The sequence below is a fragment of the Hippocampus guttulatus genome, chromosome 21 (assembly GCF_054856545.1).
Source record: "Hippocampus guttulatus isolate MCC_2025c chromosome 21, RoL_Hgut_1.0, whole genome shotgun sequence".
Taxonomy (NCBI): Eukaryota; Metazoa; Chordata; class Actinopteri; order Syngnathiformes; family Syngnathidae; genus Hippocampus; species Hippocampus guttulatus.
The window spans coordinates 11,122,969-11,145,077 of NC_141281.1; the positions used below are offsets into that span (position 1 = coordinate 11,122,969).

At 42.9% G+C, this 22,109-nt stretch overlaps 2 protein-coding genes across 2 annotated transcripts; both read right to left on the reverse strand.

The window, feature by feature from the left end:
* Window positions 1-227: 227 nt before the first annotated feature.
* On the reverse strand, window positions 228-11,773 carry wasf3b (WASP family member 3b). The gene is made up of 9 exons (XM_086102279.1): window positions 11,648-11,773; window positions 6,739-6,896; window positions 5,315-5,449; window positions 4,129-4,282; window positions 3,835-3,952; window positions 3,507-3,688; window positions 2,536-2,826; window positions 2,092-2,396; window positions 228-2,011 (listed from the first exon to the last, which is right to left on the reverse strand). Exons 2-9 carry the CDS (start codon window positions 6,869-6,871, stop codon window positions 1,854-1,856), a joined length of 1,476 nt encoding a protein of 491 aa, XP_085958405.1. The 5' UTR covers window positions 6,872-6,896; window positions 11,648-11,773; the 3' UTR covers window positions 228-1,853.
* An 852-nt stretch (window positions 11,774-12,625) lies between these two features.
* Window positions 12,626-21,464, reverse strand: cdk8 (cyclin dependent kinase 8). The gene is made up of 13 exons (XM_086102323.1): window positions 20,962-21,464; window positions 19,351-19,426; window positions 18,168-18,278; window positions 17,734-17,874; window positions 17,327-17,384; window positions 17,106-17,237; window positions 16,895-17,038; window positions 15,946-16,015; window positions 15,794-15,866; window positions 15,611-15,708; window positions 15,445-15,523; window positions 14,415-14,573; window positions 12,626-14,182 (listed from the first exon to the last, which is right to left on the reverse strand). Exons 1-13 carry the CDS (start codon window positions 21,087-21,089, stop codon window positions 14,057-14,059), a joined length of 1,395 nt encoding a protein of 464 aa, XP_085958449.1. The 5' UTR covers window positions 21,090-21,464; the 3' UTR covers window positions 12,626-14,056.
* Window positions 21,465-22,109: the final 645 nt, after the last annotated feature.

Sequence of the window (22,109 nt, forward strand, 5' to 3'; positions counted from 1 at the left end):
GGGGGAGGGGAAGGGGGGGGAGGGTTGACACCGTAACAGCTTGGTGTGTTGTTTCTAAATGTGAAATGCACTTTATTTTTTGGGGGTGGGTGAGGAGGGATCACAATGGCACAATTGAAGTATCTGCAAAATGAGAACCGACATGCACTAATTTAACTGTTTAAAAAAAATAAAAATAAAATACAACATTTGTGTGAAGTGTGTGTTGTCTATTTTTCCAAAAGCGCTCTAGTTGTACTTTTTATTGCTTTGGTTAGTTAATTAAAAAAAAAAAACAACAACACGCAAACAAACACATGCAGTGCATATCACGCCCGCCTCGCCTGTTTCCTTCATTTCCCCTCCTGCTCCCTATCTGGTTGCCGTGGCAACTCTGGTCCTGTCGCCATAGAAACAGGAGAGCCAGGTACAGTACGCGTGACGACACCAGAGGACAGTGAGGAGACTCACCAGCCGGTGTGCTCCATTCATGTTTTTTTTTTTTTTGGTCTTTTAATTCATCTCTGGTTTTTACAAAAGTCACACTAGACCATATACATGACACAGCCTCAACCATCAATCTTTTTTTATTTTAATCACATTTACTTCCCACTCACTATCAACAGCAGGGGTGGGCAATGTCCCCCCCACAAACCCCCATTAGGAGCCATTTCGGTAAACGAAATGTACTCATGCATGCGGCCATTTCAAAGTCGCCGTGGACATTTTCAGGGCTCCTTTAAAGCGTAACTACACCGAATGGACTTGCAATTTAAAATTCAGCCTCTGAAGACGGTTTCATTTAACAACATGAAATTTGGTAGACACGTCTACCATGAGTAAACCCACAAAACAGTCTCAAGAAATCATTCCCGAAAAAGACGCAAGAAGTCTGCCGTTTTGGTTTGAAGTGGCCAATTTAGGGTCATTTTGACAAATGTTTGGCAGCCCCTTCAAAGACGAATTATTAGTAAATTTTGTGCAATTGCTACCATACCTCAACCACATTCAAGAGAATAATGGATGACGCTGAATTGTGAGGAATTTGAGTACTTGTCATTGTGTCTGTGGGGCGTTTAGTTTATTATTTTATGAGCATTTGTGGGTTCAAGATTTTTGGACCTTATTTTCACATTAAAATATTCAGCCCCCAAAGACAGTTTCACTGAGACATTTGGTCGACATAATCATAACCAGACCCACAAAAAAGTCTCAAGCAGCAATTCCCGAAAAGAGACAGGAAGTCTGCCATTTTAGTTTTGAAGGGGTCAATTTAGGCTCAAAATTAATTACCTGAGGAATTAATTTTTTTGGGGGGGGGGGGGGGCAAAGTTTGATAATTTGCAAGAACACCGGAAACTGTACGAACTCACCTCAACAAGGTCAGAGTTGAACCTAGTCTTTTAAGAGACTCAAAGGCGCCCTCTACTGGTGAGACTGCACAGATGCAATAACTCCACTCCTGACACTCTCCATTTCCTTCAATTCCTTGGTCCAGATCAGCTCAAACACTCTGCACGGGCCGCATTTGGCCATAGGTTGCCCACCCCTGCTCTACCTGATGATCTATAGCGTAATGTTGAGTAAAAAATAAAATAAAATAAAAGGAAGGGATTAGCTCAAGAGGAAAGTCTTTAGTTGAATCTAACACTTGTGGCATATCCATCACATTATACATGACATGTGAGTGCAGCATTACAACAGGTACACCGGGGGCACTCATGGTGCTTGAAAAGCATCCAGCAAGACGTGAAGGTAGCAGGAAGTGGTCATGGTTATAGTATATTGACTTCTTTACAGTGCTTGATTACAGCTTGTGGACCCTTCAGCTTATACAGTATGTGTGTGTGTGTGTGCGTGTGTGTGTGTGTGCTTCAATCGGACCAGTCGTTGTCCTCCAGCTCGGAGTCGTCCTCGGAGTCCGAGTACTCCACAGCGATGCGGCGCGACAGGATGGTGGCAACGTCGTTGCCGACGGGCTCGCGCTTGGCCTGCTGCTCTTGCTGCTCCTGAACCTTCTTCAGCTGGATGCCTGCAGGGGGACAGAAGATGCCATTAGACGTACCACATACACACATGCATGCATGCACGCACACACACACTCGCACTTACCCATACGTATGGCTGCCAGCAGGTCACTGCGGGCATCGTTGACCATGCTGCTCTCCATAGGCACGGGCGACGACATTTTGTGCAACATGGCGTGGGAGGGACCGGCTTGGAGAGATGACGGAGGAGGCCCAGGAGGCGGCGGAGCGACTGCCCCGCCGCCGCATATGGGTGGTGGAGGCGGAGCATAGCCGCCGGGCCCGGGAGACATGGGCCCTCCGGGTGGCGAGGCGAAGGCCGTCAGGGCGGAAGGGATGAGGGGAGCCGGGGGTGGGGGCGGAGGCCCCGTGTTGGCGTAACCATCCAAACTGCAAGAAAGACATGGACGGCGTACCTAAAGAAGTGGCTGCGGGTGTTTATTGGAGGTCAATGTGGTTACATTTTTTTTTTCCTGAGGCATCCGTTTGTGGAAGGTGGTCATTTATTAGCTGATGCCTCGAGGTTTACCTGTAGTCCATTGGAGGTAGGGACACGGAGCCGCCATTCATCGCCTCGGCGGGCGGGGGAGGCAGCGGGACTTGCTGTTGATGCTGGTGGTGGTGGTGGTGGGCGCGGCCAAGCGTGCCGCCCTGGTAAGCCGCGACCCTGCCCCTGCCGTCGTGGTCGACTCCTCCGCGAGGGCCGTGGCCCGCCGCCATCTGGGCCGCCAGGACGCTGGGAGGCGGGCCCGAGTAGGTGTGGGCGTGGCCAGCGTGGTTCATGGCGTTGGGGTAGTGGTGCAGGTCGGCTCCGTGACCCCTGATAGGTGAAGCAGCAAGAGTACATTGTGGCAAAATACAATGCAATGCACCGGTAAAGGTCAGAATGTTTTTTTTAAATTAAATTCAAAATAAAATAAATAATAATAATAATAATGAGGCCCGAAGACAACAGGAATAGGCTCCAGCATATCGGCGACGCTCATGAGGATAAGTGGATCAGAAAATACATGGATGGATAATAATAATATAAATATTTTATGAAATATAAAATATTTGTTTTCATCACACAATAAAATGGACCACACACAGGTTTCTTTTGTTATTTGCATATTTAAATGCGCTAAACATTTTCATTGTCAATTACTTGTTGTGTTACATACCTAACGACAGGAAATATTTTTATTCTTCATCTATTTTATGACACATTGAAATGCACTAAATATGTGTACAGTCATTCATTTTTATTACATGTTGAAATCCAAATATTTGTTTCATTCATTCATGCTCAACCCATATTGTTTTGTGTTTTTTGTTATTGTAAAGTGTCCTTGGGTGTCTTGAAAGGCGCTTATAAATAAAATGTATTATTATTATTATTTGAATTATATATAGTATATAAATGCCGTAAACAGTCAATATTTATTTAAAACAGAAAAAAAAAGTATCGTATTTCAATGCATTTTATTTGTTTGAAAAGTGCAAAATAAACCCCTTTACCTGTTCTCTGGAGATACGGAGCCCTCGGAGGAAGCCCCTCTGTCTCTGTGTATCGTGTGACGGTGGTCCGGCCTCAGCTCTTTATCCAGCGCCATCATGTTCCACTCCTGTCGGCGGTTCCTCGCCTTCCGGACCTTCTTCACCTCCCTCTGCAATGTTCCGTCCACGCAGCGCTTCTGCTCCTGGGTTCAGCGAACGCAGACAGTCTTAATGAATCGTCACAAATACGTAAAGCGGTAACATCGATTTTCTGTGAGACGCGGGTGTTTCGAGTGTGTGCGGTTCGGGTTGGTGAGTGACGTGGGAGCCAGCGGATGAGATTTTGCACCTTCTGCTTGCGCTTCTCTTTCCTCTTGTCTTCTGTGTCCTGCAGCATCTTCTCTTTCCACAGGTCAAAGAAGTAGGAGGGGTCGGTGTAGAACTTAAGAGCTTCCTTCTTGTCGTCCCTGCACACAGGAGCAAGAATGTACTCTGTGACGTGCCCGTGCGCAACAGACACAGGAAAGTGTCTGAACGGCCTCTTCCAAGAGTTAAAATGAATTTTTGTTGCTTTTGTGTTGCATATGGTCACAGCTTTATTTTATTATTATCATTTTTAAACTTTTTTTTTTTAATGTCCAACCTGTATGAAGAGAGGATGCTGAGTGGTGGAGGCTTGTCACTCAAGTTGTACATGTCCTTCACCGGGTTGGGCAAGCTGCTTTTGGACACCACCTGCTGGTCCTGAGTGGTGGAGCTCTTGAAGGCTTTGCGCATGTTGATGTCTTGCAGGGAAACTGTGCAGAAGAGGTGAGCACAAATGACTGTTTGAGTATCTATATTTCAAATAATATAGAAATATAGAGTCGATCGTTGGTTACTTAAGACGTTGCAAAAAAATCTGCAGTTTTACTTTTTTTAAGCATTCGTTTTATTTACATGAATTACAAATAAAGTTAAAAAATGAGATGAATTGTTTGATTTATTCATGTAAAAATATACATAGTGTGTACATGCAAGTCATTTTACAAATATGAATATTTATAGAATTTATTCACTGTTCTTTAAAGAGTCCTATCATGTTTATTAGTTTTCCCTTGAAACCGGCGGATTAAAATGTAAGATAAGATAAGAAAACCTTTATTAGTCTCGCAATGGAGAAATTCCCAATTCACAGCAGCAAAGTTATGAAAGGAAGAAGTAGAAGAACAAAATATAGGAGCTGCTGGAAAAGCAGCCACTCTCGCGGCGCCTTAGCTGTACTTTTTTAAAAATTATTAATTTCTCCCTCTCTGTCCCTCTCTATATTGATTGGTTATATCCATCCATCCATTTTCTAATCCTCACGAGGGTCGCGGGCGTGCTGGAGCCGATCCCAGCTGTCTTCAGGCAGTAGGCGGGTTGACACCCTGAACTGGCTGCCAGCCAATGGCAAGGCACCGATAGACAAACAACCGTTCACGCCTCGGTACAATTACAATTACAATACAAAGTGTTCAATCAACCCGTCATGCATGTTTTTATAATGTAGGAGGAAACCAGAGTACCCGTAGAAAACCCACGCAGGCACGGGGGAGAACATCCAAACTCCACACATGAAGGCCAATCGAACCCCGTACCTCTGCAATGTGAGGCAGACGTGCTAACCAGTCGACCACCGTGCCTATTGGTTAGTTGAGCATACTATAGATCCTTTAACTATAATGTAGTTCTTCATTTTTATTTATTTATATTTTTTTAATTTCAAGGATGGACAGCAAATAAATAAATAAATAAAGAAAGAAATAAAAGAAGAGAGTGATGGACATGTCAGAATCAGATGGCCCCACCTTCCTCCACAGTGGAGTCCAGCTGCGTGACCTTCACGGCCAGCCGGTCGATGCGATCCTGGAGAGAGTTGGCGCGCAGGTAGAAGGTGTTGGCCTCGTTGAACAGCTCACCAAAGATGTCCTCTGCATGTTTGCCTGATGGACGGCGCAAAGGACGAGTGAGAGGACAATTTGTCTTATCGAGTATCTTGCTGCTAACACACAATGAAAAAGGCAAATCAACTTAAATTATTAACCCTTTCGGGTTACTACAGTGGACGGCTTATCGTGTTATCAGGTTACGTTGGAGCAATAATTTGTCATTCAACAAGAAAGACAGCCAAAACAATAAGATAAAAACAGTAAAAGACCACAAAACACAAAAACAATCCCGAGTTTCATGTTGAGTCAAAAGCCAAAGACTAAAAATGTATTTCAAGACGAGTTTTAAAAAGTACAACTACATGCTCCAAAACAAACCAACATTGTCAATGAACGGCAAGCGTAGCTTCTGTAAAGCTTGGAGTGGAAATGCCAAGCAGGGGAGTGGGGCTGTTTGCAGCCCTCCCGCAGACAGGATGGGCTTCGGGACAAAATATTTAGCGGAAGGAAGAATCCCGGATGCGGCGCATTGAGCCCTTTCAACTCTGACTTCACACCCTGAGGGGTGTTACGGACGACCACCACCCCCCGTTTGAACATTTTATGTTATATACATGCATCAACTGTGTGTGAACACGTCAATGTAAATATCAACCACACAGCTGCAATTGTTTCCCCCCAAAAATGTACATGAAAGATGGATGCCCTTGCTGCCCCCCTCAGTGACGCTCTGCATCAATCAAAAACAGTGCATTAAAAAAAAACATTGACTAAAAGATTGAATGAAAATATTACAGAAAATATAAAACCATTTAGAAATAAAAATCCAAAATACTATGATTAAAAATATGCAAAATCTATTACAAAAAATATTTGTTTTGTCAACAAATCAAAAACAGGACAAATTAAAAAAAGAAACATTTGAATGTAAATAGAAAAAAATGTATGGCCAAAATTTGTCAAACGTACGAAATGACAAGAATCAAAAGGAAAATATACCTTTATGATGAAAAAAAAATACAACTAAAATACAAAAATGTGTTCCCGCCTCTGCAACAGGACTCATCTATGCATTACGCTTTGGTCCTTGAAATGTTTTGCGTTTTCATAATAACAGTGGTGAACTTATTTTTACACTTGTACTATCGAATATTTAATCGCGTTCAAACTGCTACCCTCATAGCATACCTTCCAATCAGATTTTTGAAGGCAAATTTTATAATGGCCACAGTTTGACCTTAGCTATCACGTGAGGTCACGCTCACTTGACTTTGGTGGTGGTCCACACTCAAGCGTGTACTTGTATGTGTGCGTGCACGTGTGGACGTGACGGTGCGTCTTACTCAGGCTGCTGAGCTGGCGGATGATGGCGGAGAGCGTGTTGTTCATGACACACTCCAGCTCGCTGCCGATGCCGTCGGGGAGCTCCCCGCGGCACAAGTGGCGCGGCTCGATGTTCCTCTTGACCAGTGGCATGGCGACGCTTCACGACCGCGCACGACTGTGGGGCACACGTGCACACACATAAACAACTTGCTTTTTTTTTTCATTATGTTTTTAAACTGATCTCAAAATACTTGAGCGTTAGATGAAAAATAAAAAAAACAAAAACACACAAATATTTAAACATTTCTACAGAAAAATATTGTCACTGAAAAGAATTAAAACAAACTTTGGAACACAAAATAAAAAATATCACGACAAATATAAAATGCAAATATAGGACAAAAAATGATGGATACTGGACAAAAACAGGACTACAAAAAAAAAAGAAATTCAAACATGAAACACAAAAATATCAAGACAAAGACAGAAAAATCTTAGAAAAAATACAAACATTAAAACCTAAAATATATTTTTAAAAATCCTAATAAAGAAATGTTAGACAAGTAAAATAAAAAAACATGAGAAAAAACCCCAGAAACATATCACGATAAATTTAAAAACAAAAACCATATATAGATGAGAAATAATACCTAAATATGTTTATAAAAATATTACAATTTAAATACCAGCATAAGACAAATTATAAATGTATAACTAAACAATAAAATATTCTTGCAAAAATATGAAAATATTAGAAAAAATGACAAATATCTGCCAAAAATATAAAAAAAAAACAATAGGGAAATTATTGTACAAAAACAAAAATATGAGACATGAAAATTAGAAGACTACTAGAACTCATTTTTGAAAAAAAATTATTAGGATGAAAAGAGAAAAATATTGTTTAAATGACTCCAAAAATGTTTAAGATAAAATAAAAAATAAAACATCCTACTAAAATTGAGGGGACTATTAAATCTAATCATGTTCAATGATGCCAGCGCCGGCGGATCCCAGATCGAGTGCCGAGCGCAACGATTGGCGGCGAGGATTAAGGCATTAGCGATCGCAAGATGCAGCGTGCCGGCTAATCCCGGGCTGGCCTGTCAATGGCCCAGCTGGAAATTTGACACAAACGCAGATTGGTGGATGGAAAATGCAAGAATTATGCTCTCAAATGTGCAACGTTCACATGTTTAAAAAAAAAAAAAAAAAAAAAGCAAGCGTTGTGCATTTTTAAAGAAACGTTTGTTCATAAGAAGATAATGCTCTTCAAGCAAGCGCTCAAACAGATTCCATTCCACAATTTCGATCACGATGTCACTAAAATACAATAGTGCCTTGAGTACAGTTAAAAAAAATCTAAATTGATACGTTGCCCTACGTTCCATGATCGGTTTATTTCAACTTGCTGATCGGTGATTGGACCAAAAAAATACAAATCATCCAAAAGCCTGATTTGCATACCAAAATTGAAAGAAACTTTTTGTTACGGAATGTCCACTTGAAAATGGCAAAACGTGGAACAATATCTCAACAGACCCACGAGAGAAATCCCGGCGTGGATCTGAGCGGCCATCGTATCAGTGCCTCGCTTCCTATTTTGGCAGCCTCGGCCCAATTCCTGTTTCCTGCTCCCGCCTGGATCACCTCTGCTCTACCCGTCCAAACAATGCTGCTCTGTCGGCTCTTCAACAAGCGGCCGGAGAACAAAAGCCTACCATTGCCTCTTAACAGTGGACCTGTGGGGCAACATTTCGCACAAAACATAGCAACAATTTCTCTCAATATCCAAGGGAAGAAATTGTTTAAAATACAAGCTGCACAGTCAAAATGATTTAGTCAAATGTTGAATAGATATTATGAATATAATTGCGATTATTATTTAATGGTTTTTCTTTTTTTGTTCTGTTTTATTCAAAAAAAATTGCCAAATTTTGATTCTGCTCCCACCATTCAATTGACATTTGAAGATTGAAGAATACATGACTGGGAGTGTTGTTATATTGTCTGTCTATGTGTTGCCCCACCGTTTGTGTTCAAGTAACCATTGATTAATGGCTCATAACACCATCACAGATGCTATTTTTTAGTCTGTTTAGTAGGGCCCGGACATTTAATCGGCAGGCCGATTTAATCAGATGATATTTTATTTTTTTAATTCACCAAATCCTTTAGTATTATTATTTTACTCATTATAACATGCATCCAGCCAATTTAATCAACCAATGCTAGCGCTTTTAAAATCTGTAAAAATATTCCTTTTTTTTTTTTGCCTGTAATTCATATTTTTAAACCCCTGCCCCAGAAATATGTCATTTATTATATCTATTTGTAAATGATTGGTCGATTAATCAGTTATCGGATTGTAATTCTGCCAAATGTCAGAATCGGCCTAAAAAAATTTGTTTTTAAAAATCTGTCAAGCTGTACTGACTATGGCCTTTTGCATTGTTTGCATTTGGCTAAATGAACATAAAATGGGTTATTTTATATTATATATTTATATATATAATATTTTTTCTTCTTTCTTCTTGTATCATGTGGTCACACGGCACAAGATTATCAGCAGTTGCTTACGGCGAGCAACAACAACTGCAGCCTGGCCGGATGGAGCAGTGTGAGCGGAGACACCCTCGCGACCAGTGTTCATGTCCATGTGTTTGGTTTTGGGCATGACAATCACATCAATGAGGCGAGATAATGAGCAGTGAGACGGTGGTGGTGGGTGGGGATGGGGGTGCGGGGGTCCTGGGCGCAGACCTCCTTCCCAATGAGCCAAAAGGGAAGGCAAAGAGAGTATCCGATGAAATGAATGGGAGAATGAGAGAGTGCGCGTGAGTGAAGGTGATGTTTGATGTTAGTGTGTTTATGTGCTGTGCAAGGAAAGAAGCGGTGGTGGTGGGTGTGGGGGACGTGGGCTGGGTGTTAAGGGGGCGGGGGGGTGGAAATTGGGACCTCGGGGGAAGCCAGACTGAAAGGTTCCCGGGACAATGGCGCTGCGTTCACACGGCAACCGCGCCAGTTCTCCCATGCATCCTCCCAACACCCCCCCAACCCACATCTCCTCTTCTCGTTACCCCCCCCCCCCCCCCTTATACTTTTCTCACCAGCTTCCTCTTCCTGTGAAGCCCAGCTAGTTACGTATCTACCGTAATCACATACAATGCGACTAACTAGTCTTCTGTGTGAGAGAAAATTGTTTTGTTGACAATGTTTTGTTATTGTGTTCAATGAAATTGTACGTATAAAAAGTACTAGAAGTATCGTATTCAGTATATTTGAGTACCCAAAGAGTGAATATTCGCACTGGTATGAGTCTGAAAAAAAAGTGATATTGACCATTCCTAGTTGTCCTTTGCTGCCATTGCTTATTGTATTTTATTTATTTTGCAGAATGGAATACGTCCCACGGGTGCGTGAACAATGCGTCACCCCGAGGTTGCCGCTTCTTTGCCAAGATGGCCGCCTTAGACCCCAGATGTGTCACAAAGCGAGGGCGGAGCACTTGCTAATTCATGAGACGGTGCTTCTTGCCTTTGCGGGCTGTATTCCGAGATGGTGAATAATGCAACTGGGATTACGTCACTGCCACTCTGCTCTGTGTGTGATGTCACTCCTTCTGCTGTAAAACTTGTACCTGTGATTAAATATTCATCACATGTTAGTGCACAGTGTAGCTTCTTAGTAGTAGAAATAGTAGTAGAATAGGGCCTGGAAGATCGTCGGAACAAAGTACAGTGTGTGTGTGTGTGTGTGTGTGTAGTTCATGTCCTGGGTAGGCAAATTAAATAAGTGTGTCAAAGTACAGGCCCTGGAATTTGCTTGCTTTGAATCACAATGGCCGAATTCCTATTCAATTTTGGGCCTCTTTTTTGGTGCATCCTGTCTTGATAGAAACCACCAAAACTTGTTTCGATTGTTGAGACAGATGTCGGGGCTAATTTTTAAAAAATTTCCATAGACCTTTGCCCACGAAAACTGATCATCCCTATTTGATGGCAAGATGGACAAACTTCTTCCATTTCAGGCATGGGTCATTGAGACTTTTTTGTGCATCCTGGTTTGATGAACTCATCCACCCAATTTTGGGTCTATAGGTGAAACGTGCCAAGGGTTAATTTTTTTTCAAACTTTCAAAGAATCCTTGGCCACTAATCCTTCAAATGATTATCCAATTTTGATGCCAAAATGGACAACAACCAGTTAAATTTCAGCCATGGGTTCCTGAGACTTTTTCATGTGACCTATTCCAAAAGACAGACACCCAATTTTGTGTTGATTGGTGAACCTGGTGTTGGTTTTTACAAAAACAAAAAACGTCGTGTTTTTAGCACAAAAGACTGATTATTTTGAAATAGAATAAATAGCGATTTAGATACTGCTCAATGTCATCATTGTTTTCCATGCCACCATTAATCTTAGCAATACAGTCACATGAACATCATGCCATAACATTCACATTTGATACCCTACTCAGTAGTACTTCACACTACTTTCCGTCTTTAAAATACACGCACGCACAAGCAAACACACGTAAAAGGCAAGCACGATCAATCAGTGTTCCGCACCGTCGCTTCCCGAATCTGATGGGCTGACCCACATCGGAAGCAACCCTACATCCTCACAGCCTAGAAAACTCCCAAGCCGGACGCCGCCGTTCTGGGCGTTTAACATCACCCGTTTCTGCCAAACACAAATAGGCTATAAAATATGGGTTGAGTAAGGTAGCGAAGGGAAAAAATAGTCTATTTCTAAAACAGATTTCGGCTGCTGAGAATCCCAGTGATGACCACTCGGTTAGCTAGCTTAATCCATTGGCTCGACTTCTGAGTTACAAGACAATTAAATATTATTGACTCACGTTTCGTTTTTAGAATAAAGACGGATACGAGTTTTTATGTTACGTGATAATAAGGCGCTCACCTGTAGTTGAATTAGAAGATAAAATCAGCCGGTCCGCATGTCCCGTTAGGTACTAATATTAGCACTGCCATCCTAACATCGCATCCCCCCCTCAGCCTGTCTGGCCGCTCCGGGGGGGAAAAAAAACCCCATTGAAGACAGGGACACGCCCTACTGGCCAATGAGAGCTCGAATCAGGGGCTTTGACACTTGATGGGCATTGCTGCCAACCAATGAAATAATGAGTAGGGAATTAATGACAAGGATAACAATTAGAAGGGGTCGGTGTATAGTTGGGCGTTGTTTAGATATATATTTTTTTATGATACTAAAATTGCAGTTGCAATCCCAATTAATTAAAATTCCATTCCGTTTTAATAAGAAATTTGGGACATTATTAAATTGTGTAACAGAATAGCTAGGTCAGCAGCCCGTGGAAAGAGATTCAGTTGAGAGGATTACCAGGATACTTGAAACTCAATTCACTCCCAAAGACATATTTACGGTCTTTTCAGACTTCACACATTCAATTCCAGGTACTTATTCAAAGAGCTAGGCTAAAAAGGGTCTGAGAATGGCCGGCAATTACGGTACTAAATTATACACACAAGGTGTGGTTAAAAACAGGCTACATGGTTATTACTCCTCACTCGACCAAAAAGGTGCAAATTAGATTCGAAAAAAAAAGCCAACCCTGGAAATAGTAACTGAAATTTGACCAAAATGGCCACTTTACAACTCAATTTCAGGCCTGGATCATTGAGAATTTCCATACCATCCTACCAATTTCATATCAATTGCTGTGAAACATATGGAATAATAAAATATGGAAAGACTTCGTCCAGTGGTTGTGATTTTCAAGTGAGGGCCATGCTGGATGCACTTGCAGGCAAACATTCAAAATTGTTATTGTGATTGAATGCGACGTGTAGCTCGGAGAGGCCGCGGTGATACAACAGCACCCGCGGTCGTTACGTCGATACTTTACATAACCAAAAATAGGACTGCTTCCAATTTTATTGTCAGGTTACTTGCTTCATGTAAAATGTCTCAATACCATACAGTACAATTCATTTCCATCTGCCTTCCTCCATGCAATTGGTTGGATTTGAAAGGGCCCACAGCCTACGGCAAGGTCGAAATAAAAAGTGTACACAGCGCTGGTCAGATGCCAGGTTTTTGTAACATAAATAAAATGAGACCAAGATAAACAATTTCTCAACTTTTTTCCACCATTAATGTGACCAGGAGCTGTACAACCCAAGAGGAAAAAAAATATTTTTGAGAGTTGAGGTACAAATAAACAATTGAGACAGTGTGGTTGCACACCATCTTACAAATAGGTTCGAATTGATGTTGAATGGAAGTGAAGACATCTGCCACCATCTGAAATTCTTTTGTTCACCCCAAATAACGTTAAGCTGTTCTAGTTGGCTTTTCATGACATTTTTATAGTCGCACCCTCAAACACATCAGGGGAGACAATCATCATCAAGTGGAAACAATTTAGCACAACAGCGATATTCCCAAGAAGGGGACGTCCTTACAGAAGCGACAATGTGTACAAAAGTGCTAAGTCGGGAGGCTGGGAAGAAGGCTGATGCGAAGTATGAAGGAGCCGCAGGAATTTCTAGCAAGTAATGGCTGTTCAGTACACGTGACAACAATTTCCTTGTCGTCATAGCCTATTATTTTCAAAAGGTGGGTTTGGTGTAAACACAACACTACTTATCACAGAACAACATACCTTCAGTGTTGTTTTTTTTTGTTGAAATGATTTATCGTGGTCTCATTTTGCTACCTCACAAAAAAAAACTGGCATTTGAACAGGGGTGGGTCGACTGTTCATGTCCCCCGTATGTACGTATGGGGCTGGTCAAGCTGCTTAAAAACGGATTAAATTAAAAATTACTAAAATGTTTTTCTCAGTCGTTTCGGAACAATGGCAAAAAAAAAAAAAAAGGAAAAAAAATCCACCATAGTTGCGTGGGCTAGCGCCATCCTCCCAGCACCTCAGTTTGAGTCCTCGGCTGGGGAGGGCGGCCACACGAGGAAAGAGACGAGACAAAACAGGAGGACAGACGGACGTGGAATCTGTCGCCGCTGGCAGTCAAATAGCAGCTTTTCAGTCTCGTCCCGAGCTTTGACAGTGACGGGGCTACTGGCTGGGTGGGCACGTAGGCGGAGGGACACGTGACGTGGGCGTGGACTCGTCACCCGTCCCCTGCTTTTATCACTCGTTGGATTTCTGCTATGTAGCAGTGTGGCTAACACTTGCACAATGCTGTTTGTAAATCTTCACAAGAAGAGTGGGACTGCAGCAAAGAGGGTGCCCCATGTCCCTCAGTACATTCTTTCAGGCAGGCGTAATGAGGGTGACGGGGGTCGGGGGCGGGGGGCGTTTGTGTGGCAACGTGCGTACGTATGCGGTCAGTAGCGGTGGGTCTGGTGGGAGTACTGCGGAGGCTGTTGGGAGGTAGAGGAGTACCCCATGCTGCTTTGGGGCAGTGATGTGCTTGGTCCAGGGTTCTGGTAGGCAGCATGTGGATTGGAGCGCTGCGGGAAGACAGAACACCTCAACGTTTTAGTATCTGTCTAATACCGGATGTGAGGAAAGTAAGGCATTGAATCTACTACATCTGCTACAATTTCAGGACTGTTGCAATGCAATCTGTTCAAGGCACCATGCTGCCTCTCACTGGTCAGCCTTAGTACTACAACAAACAACGTGTGTGTGCGTGTGTGCTGCGTTACTACTGATGCACAAGCAGGTGAGAGAAGAGGCTACCTGGTAGTCTGAGGTCATGATGAGGCCGCCTGAGGTAGTAGTGGGCGGGACCACCCGCACTTTCTTCAGAGGCGGGCCCTGGGCGTGGCTGTTGTCGGGATTGCCGGTGTGCCCCGCCCCATTTGTGTGGTTGTTTCCCTGTTGCTGCTGCTGGTTCTTCTGCAGGCGCAAGCACACACACGCACGCACGCATGGACGCACGCAGGCACAGACACACACACACACACACACACACACACACACGCACACACACACACACACACACACTTTGGCAATGAATGAATACTCACTTGGAGGCGGGGCTCATTTGTTATTTACATACCAAATAGAAAATGCCATTGTTTGTGTTTTTATGGGATAATAATTCACACGATTAAAAACATGACGATAAACCAGAGGTGGGCAAACTACGGCCCGCGGGCCGAATCCGGCCCGTTGGTCCTTTTAATCCGGCCCGCCGATGGTCGGTCCACAATTAAGGTTCGATGTGAATGATTGCATTCATTTCAATTGGACTTGTAATGACAGGCATTTCACCGCCAGGTGGTGCATTGACTTGAAGTTGCAGAACACAGGGAGGGGGGGGGCGGGATCTTTTCGACCACCTAGGACCTCTGTATCGCTCTACTTCTACTGGTCTGATCACAACCCATCTGCAGAAATGCACAGGCTAAAATAGGTCATCAACAACACTGTCGTCATTTAAAAAAAGTATATTAATACAGTACTTTCATGCTTTTGTTCTGTTGATGTTTGATATGGACTGTCAACAAATGCAGTTTATTTTTTTTAATGTACCATAGCTCGTGCTGACCTGGCCCTTCTGTCAAATTTTAAAAGTCAATGCGGCCCCCGAGCCAAAAAGTTTGCCTACCCCTGCGATAAACTATTGATGACACACTCTGAAGAAGACAAACTATTGGTGTTGAACTTTCGTAAAAAGAAAAGATTCCATTTGTTCCATATAAAATATACACGTATATATTAGAGACAGTACATGTTTCAATAGTTTGAAATCGTAAAGTCTTACTTTGTCTGCCTTGTCATCCGGCTCCTCCTCTGTCAGAAATTCCCTCTTAGGGTAAGGAATTTGACAGCCTGCAAACACACTGAAGAAAAAACCCCACCACACATTTTTCATGATTTGAGATTCCTTCTGGTAGCATCAAATGATTGTTGGTGGAGCTGAAACTTACTCGGACGTGGGCAGCGGCTCCTCTAAAAAGTAGGCGTCTTGCATGGCCTGCTCCGACGTGATTCTCCGGATGGGGTCCATGGTCAGTAGCTTCTGCAACTGTCAAATCGCATCGCAACATAAACGTTTGGGCGGGACGTCTCAGGCAACGATTCGGGAACCTTTTGTGCGCGTCGGCGCTTACCAAATGGAACGCTTTGCTGTCTGGCTTGACTTTGTGTTTCTCCATGTACTTTATAAGGCTGCAGTTTGTGTACCTGCGAAAGCGGAACGAGCACGGTGAATGTACGAAAACATTCTCGACATTGACAAGGGGGACAAGCTTGGCAGACTTACGTGTTCCTCCTAAAGTCTTTCATCAACGTGGAGTGCTCGGGCATCTTTTTGATGTCCTCCCAGTCTTTATCTGTCAGATGAAGGAAGGATTACAACATGTCTAACCCACCACTTTCTCCCCTGCTTGGTTATCCATCTTGTCCATTTTGGATTACCATCCCAGGCTGGATTTAAAATGCGTGTCTGAAGTGACGCCATTCAGATTTTTGGGAGGAAACAATTTGGATGAGCGTCAAGGCAACAGTGCAAAGAATTATCTCAGAATTGGGACACTTGGACCTGCGGTGTAAATGCTTTGGTTTGACACTCACCCAAATGCAATTTGGCGAACCTTTTGAAACCCAGACAGGAGGAAAACAAAATCCTTCATGACAAGAGGTGAACTACGCAACAAGAGTAGGCAGGCAGGTTCACTGAACTGAAAGAGATCCCGCTTTAAGCGGACATTCCTATGTTTGTGACTTGTACACTCACAAAAGCACGTTACTGCCAGAAGAAAAAAGCTGGGGGGAAAAAAAATCATCTTTTTGGCCTGAAATTAGAATCTTGCAATTTTTTAAAGATTGACACACAACTTTGCTCGTCAATTGACTCAATTGATTCATGGATGTAAATCCTACTTCATTATTATGACAATTGGTTGACGGTTATTTTTGAGTAAATGCCAAAAGTTGCTAACTTGACACCATTTGCGTAAAGTGCTACTGCACAAATTGTTTTATGAATCACTTTGTGCTCGTGTGTTATTTAGGTTCGTTGAAAATTAAATACATGAACACAGTTGTTTATGTAACATAGGTTCACATCCTTGTACAGGTTAGAAGCATGGTGTTGATGCTTTATGATCCCCTGTGTTTAAAAGATAGGACCAAGGTCACGCACAACATTATAGCGCCTACACCCAGAAAGAAAGAGAAACGAACAAATTATTTGGCTGGTGGTGTCTCACCAGCGGGGAAGCCCATGACATTGAAAATGCGGTCCAGCTGATCGTGATGATAAGGGTTACTGGTCTTGATGTCCTCCTGCCGACAGTGGAATATGGGCTCGGATGTCAGCAGCTCGGCAAAGATGCAGCCTATCGCCCAAATGTCTGCAAGACAAACATGTGGAGTTCAGACAACTTTCACTGAAGGCACACAGCTTGGCCGCCAACCCACCGATTGCTTTGGTGTAATGCCGGGCTCCCAGCAACAGTTCGGGTGCTCTGTACCAGAATGTGACGACCACCGGGTCGAGATCGGCTAAAGGCTTCAGTGGTGAATTGAAGAGACGTGCGAAACCCATGTCAGCTGCACAACAGAGACGCCCGTGAGTGAACCAATAACAGACAGATCATGTAAAATCCCCCCCCCCCCCCCAAAAAAAAATTCATACATACCTATCTTTACTCTACCCCTCTCTGGCCCTTCCCCCATCACTAAAATGTTTGCTGGTTTCTGAGGAGGGGAAAACAATTATCACAAAGCTTTACGTTGCTTCCCCCTAGTGGACAAATGAAACCACAGCAGCCACAGATGAAAGGGTTTCATGTAAATCCCTTGACAAGATTAGCCTACTTGGAGGTATTTTTAAATGCTTTTACAATAACAACACGGCAAAATAAACGATCACATTTGTACAGGATGAAGATAAATCCAATGTATTAGTTGAAAATAAACACCCCGCTCAAAACAACAACAGTTATTTATGCACCGTGACTAATCACATGCAAGACAGAAGCGATGCTTGAACTCTGCCTTGTTTTCGCTTCCCCAAAATATCCCTGCCCCCTTTCAATCGGCTTACAAGGTCTCTGTGGAGGACCCAGTTTGCGTGGAGGTAATGGATGCCGTCCAGGATCTGGTAGAGCAGAGACTTGACCATCCCTCTGGGAAGCTGAAGTGGTTTCTTGTTGGCCTTGGACGCTCTGTGGAACTTAATGATGTGCTGCAATAAGGCAAAAATAAAGAGTCAACCAGGACCACTCCTGAATTTATCAAATGTACATATATATATATATATATATATATATATACACATATAGTATATAACCGCCCCAACCCTGGTGACGCATGGTAAAAAGGTCATTTCCTATTTGGCAGGGCACCATTTCGTGACATTTTACGAAAAACAAAACTAATAGGTGAATGAATGTATAGGGACCCGCTTACAGGTATTAAATCGGAATTGAACACGTTGACCCGCATGTGCGAATCGATCCTAAATCGGGCACAACTTACCCAGAGGTCGTGCTCTGCGTAGTCGAAGAGCAGCCACACTTTCCGGTCGGCGTGTGACAGGAAAACCTTCTGCAGCGAGATGACGTTGGGGTGCTTGAGTTCTCGCAGCAGCTGCAAAAGACGGAAGACAGCTCGGAGGATGGAAGCGAAGGATCCATCCATAACGGCCATTTTTGCCGTTATGATGACATGTCATGAATGTGATGACATGCTGTAAATTAAATGGGCTCGCTCTTGACTGGGGAAAGCCATTTATCTTCTCTCCTAGCGCTGATTATTTTTCTCTCTGCGCTACGGACTGAAGTTTGTGAATAAAATGGGATGTAGCTGTGCATAGGGCTGAACGATTTTTTTGGGGGGGAAAAAAAGCATCCAATTGTGATTTTTTTTTCTCTTCAATATTGCTATTGTCATTTAATTTTTTTCATGGTCCTCTTCCCATTTATTTTTGAACAAGCGCACGTGATCAATTATCTGTATTACGATGTAGAATATCATATTGGCTAGACGGAAATGTTTTCGTTTTATAGTTGAGGTTTACGCTGAAATAAAAACAATCATTTAATATGAAAGAGATTTTATATCTACCCTAAAATTCTGTGAATAACACACACCCGTGTACTATATATAAAATCACCAATAAAAAAACAAAAAGGTTTTCTTCTCAGCACTTGTGCATGCTACGGTATAACATAAAAAGTATCAGTTGCATCCAACCATTATCTGCGCCATTTATGCTCGCGGGCGTGCTGGAGCCTCTCCCAGCCATCTCTGGGCAGTAAAAGTATAATATACCGTAACATATAAATATTTGTCAACTGTGGGCTTGTGAAGGTCTTTGTGAGACTTTTTTTGTGATAAAGGGCGATATGACATAAATTTCACTTGACATCCGAAAATATGTAAAAAAAATAAAATAAATTATTCTGCCAAATATCCAATTGACCTAAAAAATAAAATAAAATAATCCATATCGCTTGTGCCCTAATCTCTATTTAATACAGTTTGTCCTGGAACAGAAGAATTCAATGTCCATTATTTTGTATGGGGGTGGGAGTGGGGGGTGCGTGTTGTTCCAGAATGGACTTTTATTAGACTTTAGAGATTTTGCTGTATTACAAAACAACTTTGGAATGGTGTGAAGCTGTTAACACGTCACAAGCAAAAAAAAAAAAAGTCTTACTGCAATCTCTCTGCAGGCTGACATGGAGATGCCGGTGCCTTCAATCTGCTTGAGGGCGTAGTCCTTGTCGTCCTTCCTATGAGCACACGAGAGGCTGAGCAACATCCACGTCAGACCATGGACCATAACGAGGGTAAAGGTGAGAGTGCGGTTGCGTTCACTTGGCATCTGGCACAAGATGGGCCCCACCCCCCCACTGACTTGCATCACCTCCAGATTTGTGTAATCAAGCTCTCACCTCTGAGGCCGGGCTACAATAGAGGACGAGGTCTGTCTGGCAGCTGGCGGGGGACAAAACAAGAGCGGCGGGACCGACTCCTCACTTGAATGAATTGACACGCCGCCCCCTCCCCTCGTCCCATATAAACTCGTGCTTTGTGCCTCGCCCCTCATAAACAGCAGCCTTCCCTAATCCAACGCAAACATCTCTAAAACGCTTTTTCGTGCTCGTTTGTGCCAAAATTGCACGGCAAACTGCAGCACAGATCACATGACAATTTGAATGCAGCTGAAGACTAAATGTTCGCACGCCATCTCTCAAATGGACCTTTAAATACTCTGAGCACAGTGGCTGGTTACTATGTCTTCTCCCTTAAAATTCTGATTCTTCTCGGCTCCACGGCATTGTAAAAGTATTGCTCAAAAATGATGTATGTATGGACATATTCAGGGGCTAATTTGCATAATAAATGCCCCAACGGGTTTCTCCACCCATAACATTACCAGTTAGAATTGGCAAAGATCAAGTAGTTGCAAGTAGAGGCCATTGTAGTCTTTGGGGCTGCAGTGTTTTAATATATTTGGAATTGCACATTCTACTTTGATTAATGGAGTAATCAGATAAAATACATTTTGCATTATGAAACAAGAGCACCTGCATGTGAAGCGCAGGTATTATTTTGTCCGGCAACCTCACGCTTTACTTTAGTATTTGTGACTTTTGAGTGTGTATGGCTTTAAAAGGCAGAGCTTAGCCTGGTGAGTGATGTGGTTGTCAGAATCAGAATCAGAATCAGAATCATCTTTATTGGCCAAGTATGTAGAACACACAAGGAATTTGTCTCCGGTATAACACGCTGCATATCGCTCATGTCAGCGAATGAGAGTGGAGAGTTGGCTGGCTGCCGTGGTCTTGAGTGTGCGTTAACCTAATCGAGTGACTCGAGTTATTTGAATAATCGTTGTGGCACTTGTAGTCATGACAACACCCGTCTTCATTGTAACTAAAGCTGGACAAAAGATTAGCCCAGCAGTATTGGGTGTGAATAGTCCTGCAATAGTAGGCATATTTTGACAAAAGCATGTCAAAAGACACATTAGTAAGACCCTTGGTAATGGGTTTAGAATTGAGAAAAAAAGGCATGTCTTTTGTAATATTATGTGCAAAAGTTGAAAATGTGGGGGGGTTGCCTCTTGAAAAGAGGCCAAATGACACGCACTTCAGTGTTTCTTTATCATTACGTGATGCGTGTTCACAGCCGCAATTGCCTCCCCTACTCTTTCCGCAGAATATAAAAAATAAAACACCCAACGACGACCAGAATAAGGCGTCGATCGATGGGTTCGACCCGCACGGAGGCCTCGCTTACCTAGAGTCCCTCTTGTACTCACCCATCTTTTCTCTTCGCCTTGAAAACATGACCGTATGTGCCTCTGCCCACTTTGCATCCTTCGTACTCAAACAGGTCCTCGACACGCTCTCGCTCTCCGGTCAGCTTCACTTTGAAATCATAGTCCATTTTTCCCACCGCTGCTTTGGGCCTCAAACGCGTCGTCCCCTTTCTTCTTCGTTTCCCCTTTTTTCTTTTTTTTTTTGGTAAGCGTCGCTTTGGGAGGCAACTAGGCTACTCCCGAGGAGCTCGGCTTCGGTTAATCAGCGAGTTGCCTTCCCCGGCGTGGCCCTTTCTTCACTCAGCCCAGCGTCCACATCGAGCTATCTGGGCTAATTCGTTGTGCGGGCAAGAACGTGCTGTGCTCGGATTGTCCGGGTGGGAAAGCGGGCATAGAAGTATATTCCTTGTCTTTTGATGCTGCGTCCCCCTCAGCCGGTATCTGCTCCAAAGAGACGCACTTTACTCGGTAACGACGTCGTATTCACGCCCGGCACTGTCGTAAACTGTCGTAAGAGACAGCCGGAGCCCCTGCATAAGAGTAGAGGAAAGGGATGTTCGAAAACAGAACATTGCCATTATGTAAGTTAAGGACGTTGTTATTGTGCAAATAAAACGGCACTAGTAAAACTCACATATTTAATATTGGCTTAGGTTGTCGTGTTTCGTCTTAGTTTGGCACAAGAGAAACGTGACGTTCGTATACGTTCAAATGCGTAAAAAAAGACAAGTGCATAAAAGTAAAAAAAACACGAATCACATACATAAAAAAGACTAAATCAAAAACGGCAGAGAAAGTTCATGACTTTAATAATAATAGAAGACATATTTAAAATGATTTGTCGAGTGTTTTGCATCCTAATTAAAGAATGACACTTTAAATTGTGACGAGAGACTTTTTCATGGCACTCTCACAATATTTATTGCTGTTTTACAGCAAAGTCAGTTTTTTTATGACATGGGAACATAATATCTCACGTTTGAGTGTTTTCACACGACTCTACTCGAAGTAACACTACGTATTTCGTGTGTGTTTTAATTATGTTTCGAGGTGTCCCTCCCCCCCAAATCCCGTAGGTTTGTCCTAAATTTACAAATGTTTTTTTTAACACAAACACAAAATATACAGTTTAAAAAGGTACGACAGCA

Coding starts and splice junctions, on each gene's coding strand:
- cdk8 (XM_086102323.1), bottom strand. CDS start 21,089: ATGGACTATGATTTCAAAGTGAAGCTGACCGGAGAGCGAGAGCGTGTC. Junction 17,875..18,167: donor ACGCAGAGCACGACCTCTGG/GTAAGTTGTGCC, acceptor GCCTTATTGCAG/CACATCATTAAGTTCCACAG. Junction 17,039..17,105: donor GCATTACACCAAAGCAATCG/GTGGGTTGGCGG, acceptor TTTGTCTTGCAG/ACATTTGGGCGATAGGCTGC.
- wasf3b (XM_086102279.1), bottom strand. CDS start 6,871: ATGCCACTGGTCAAGAGGAACATCGAGCCGCGCCACTTGTGCCGCGGG. Junction 2,827..3,506: donor TCCGTATCTCCAGAGAACAG/GTAAAGGGGTTT, acceptor TTCACCTATCAG/GGGTCACGGAGCCGACCTGC. Junction 2,012..2,091: donor GCTGGCAGCCATACGTATGG/GTAAGTGCGAGT, acceptor GTCCCCCTGCAG/GCATCCAGCTGAAGAAGGTT.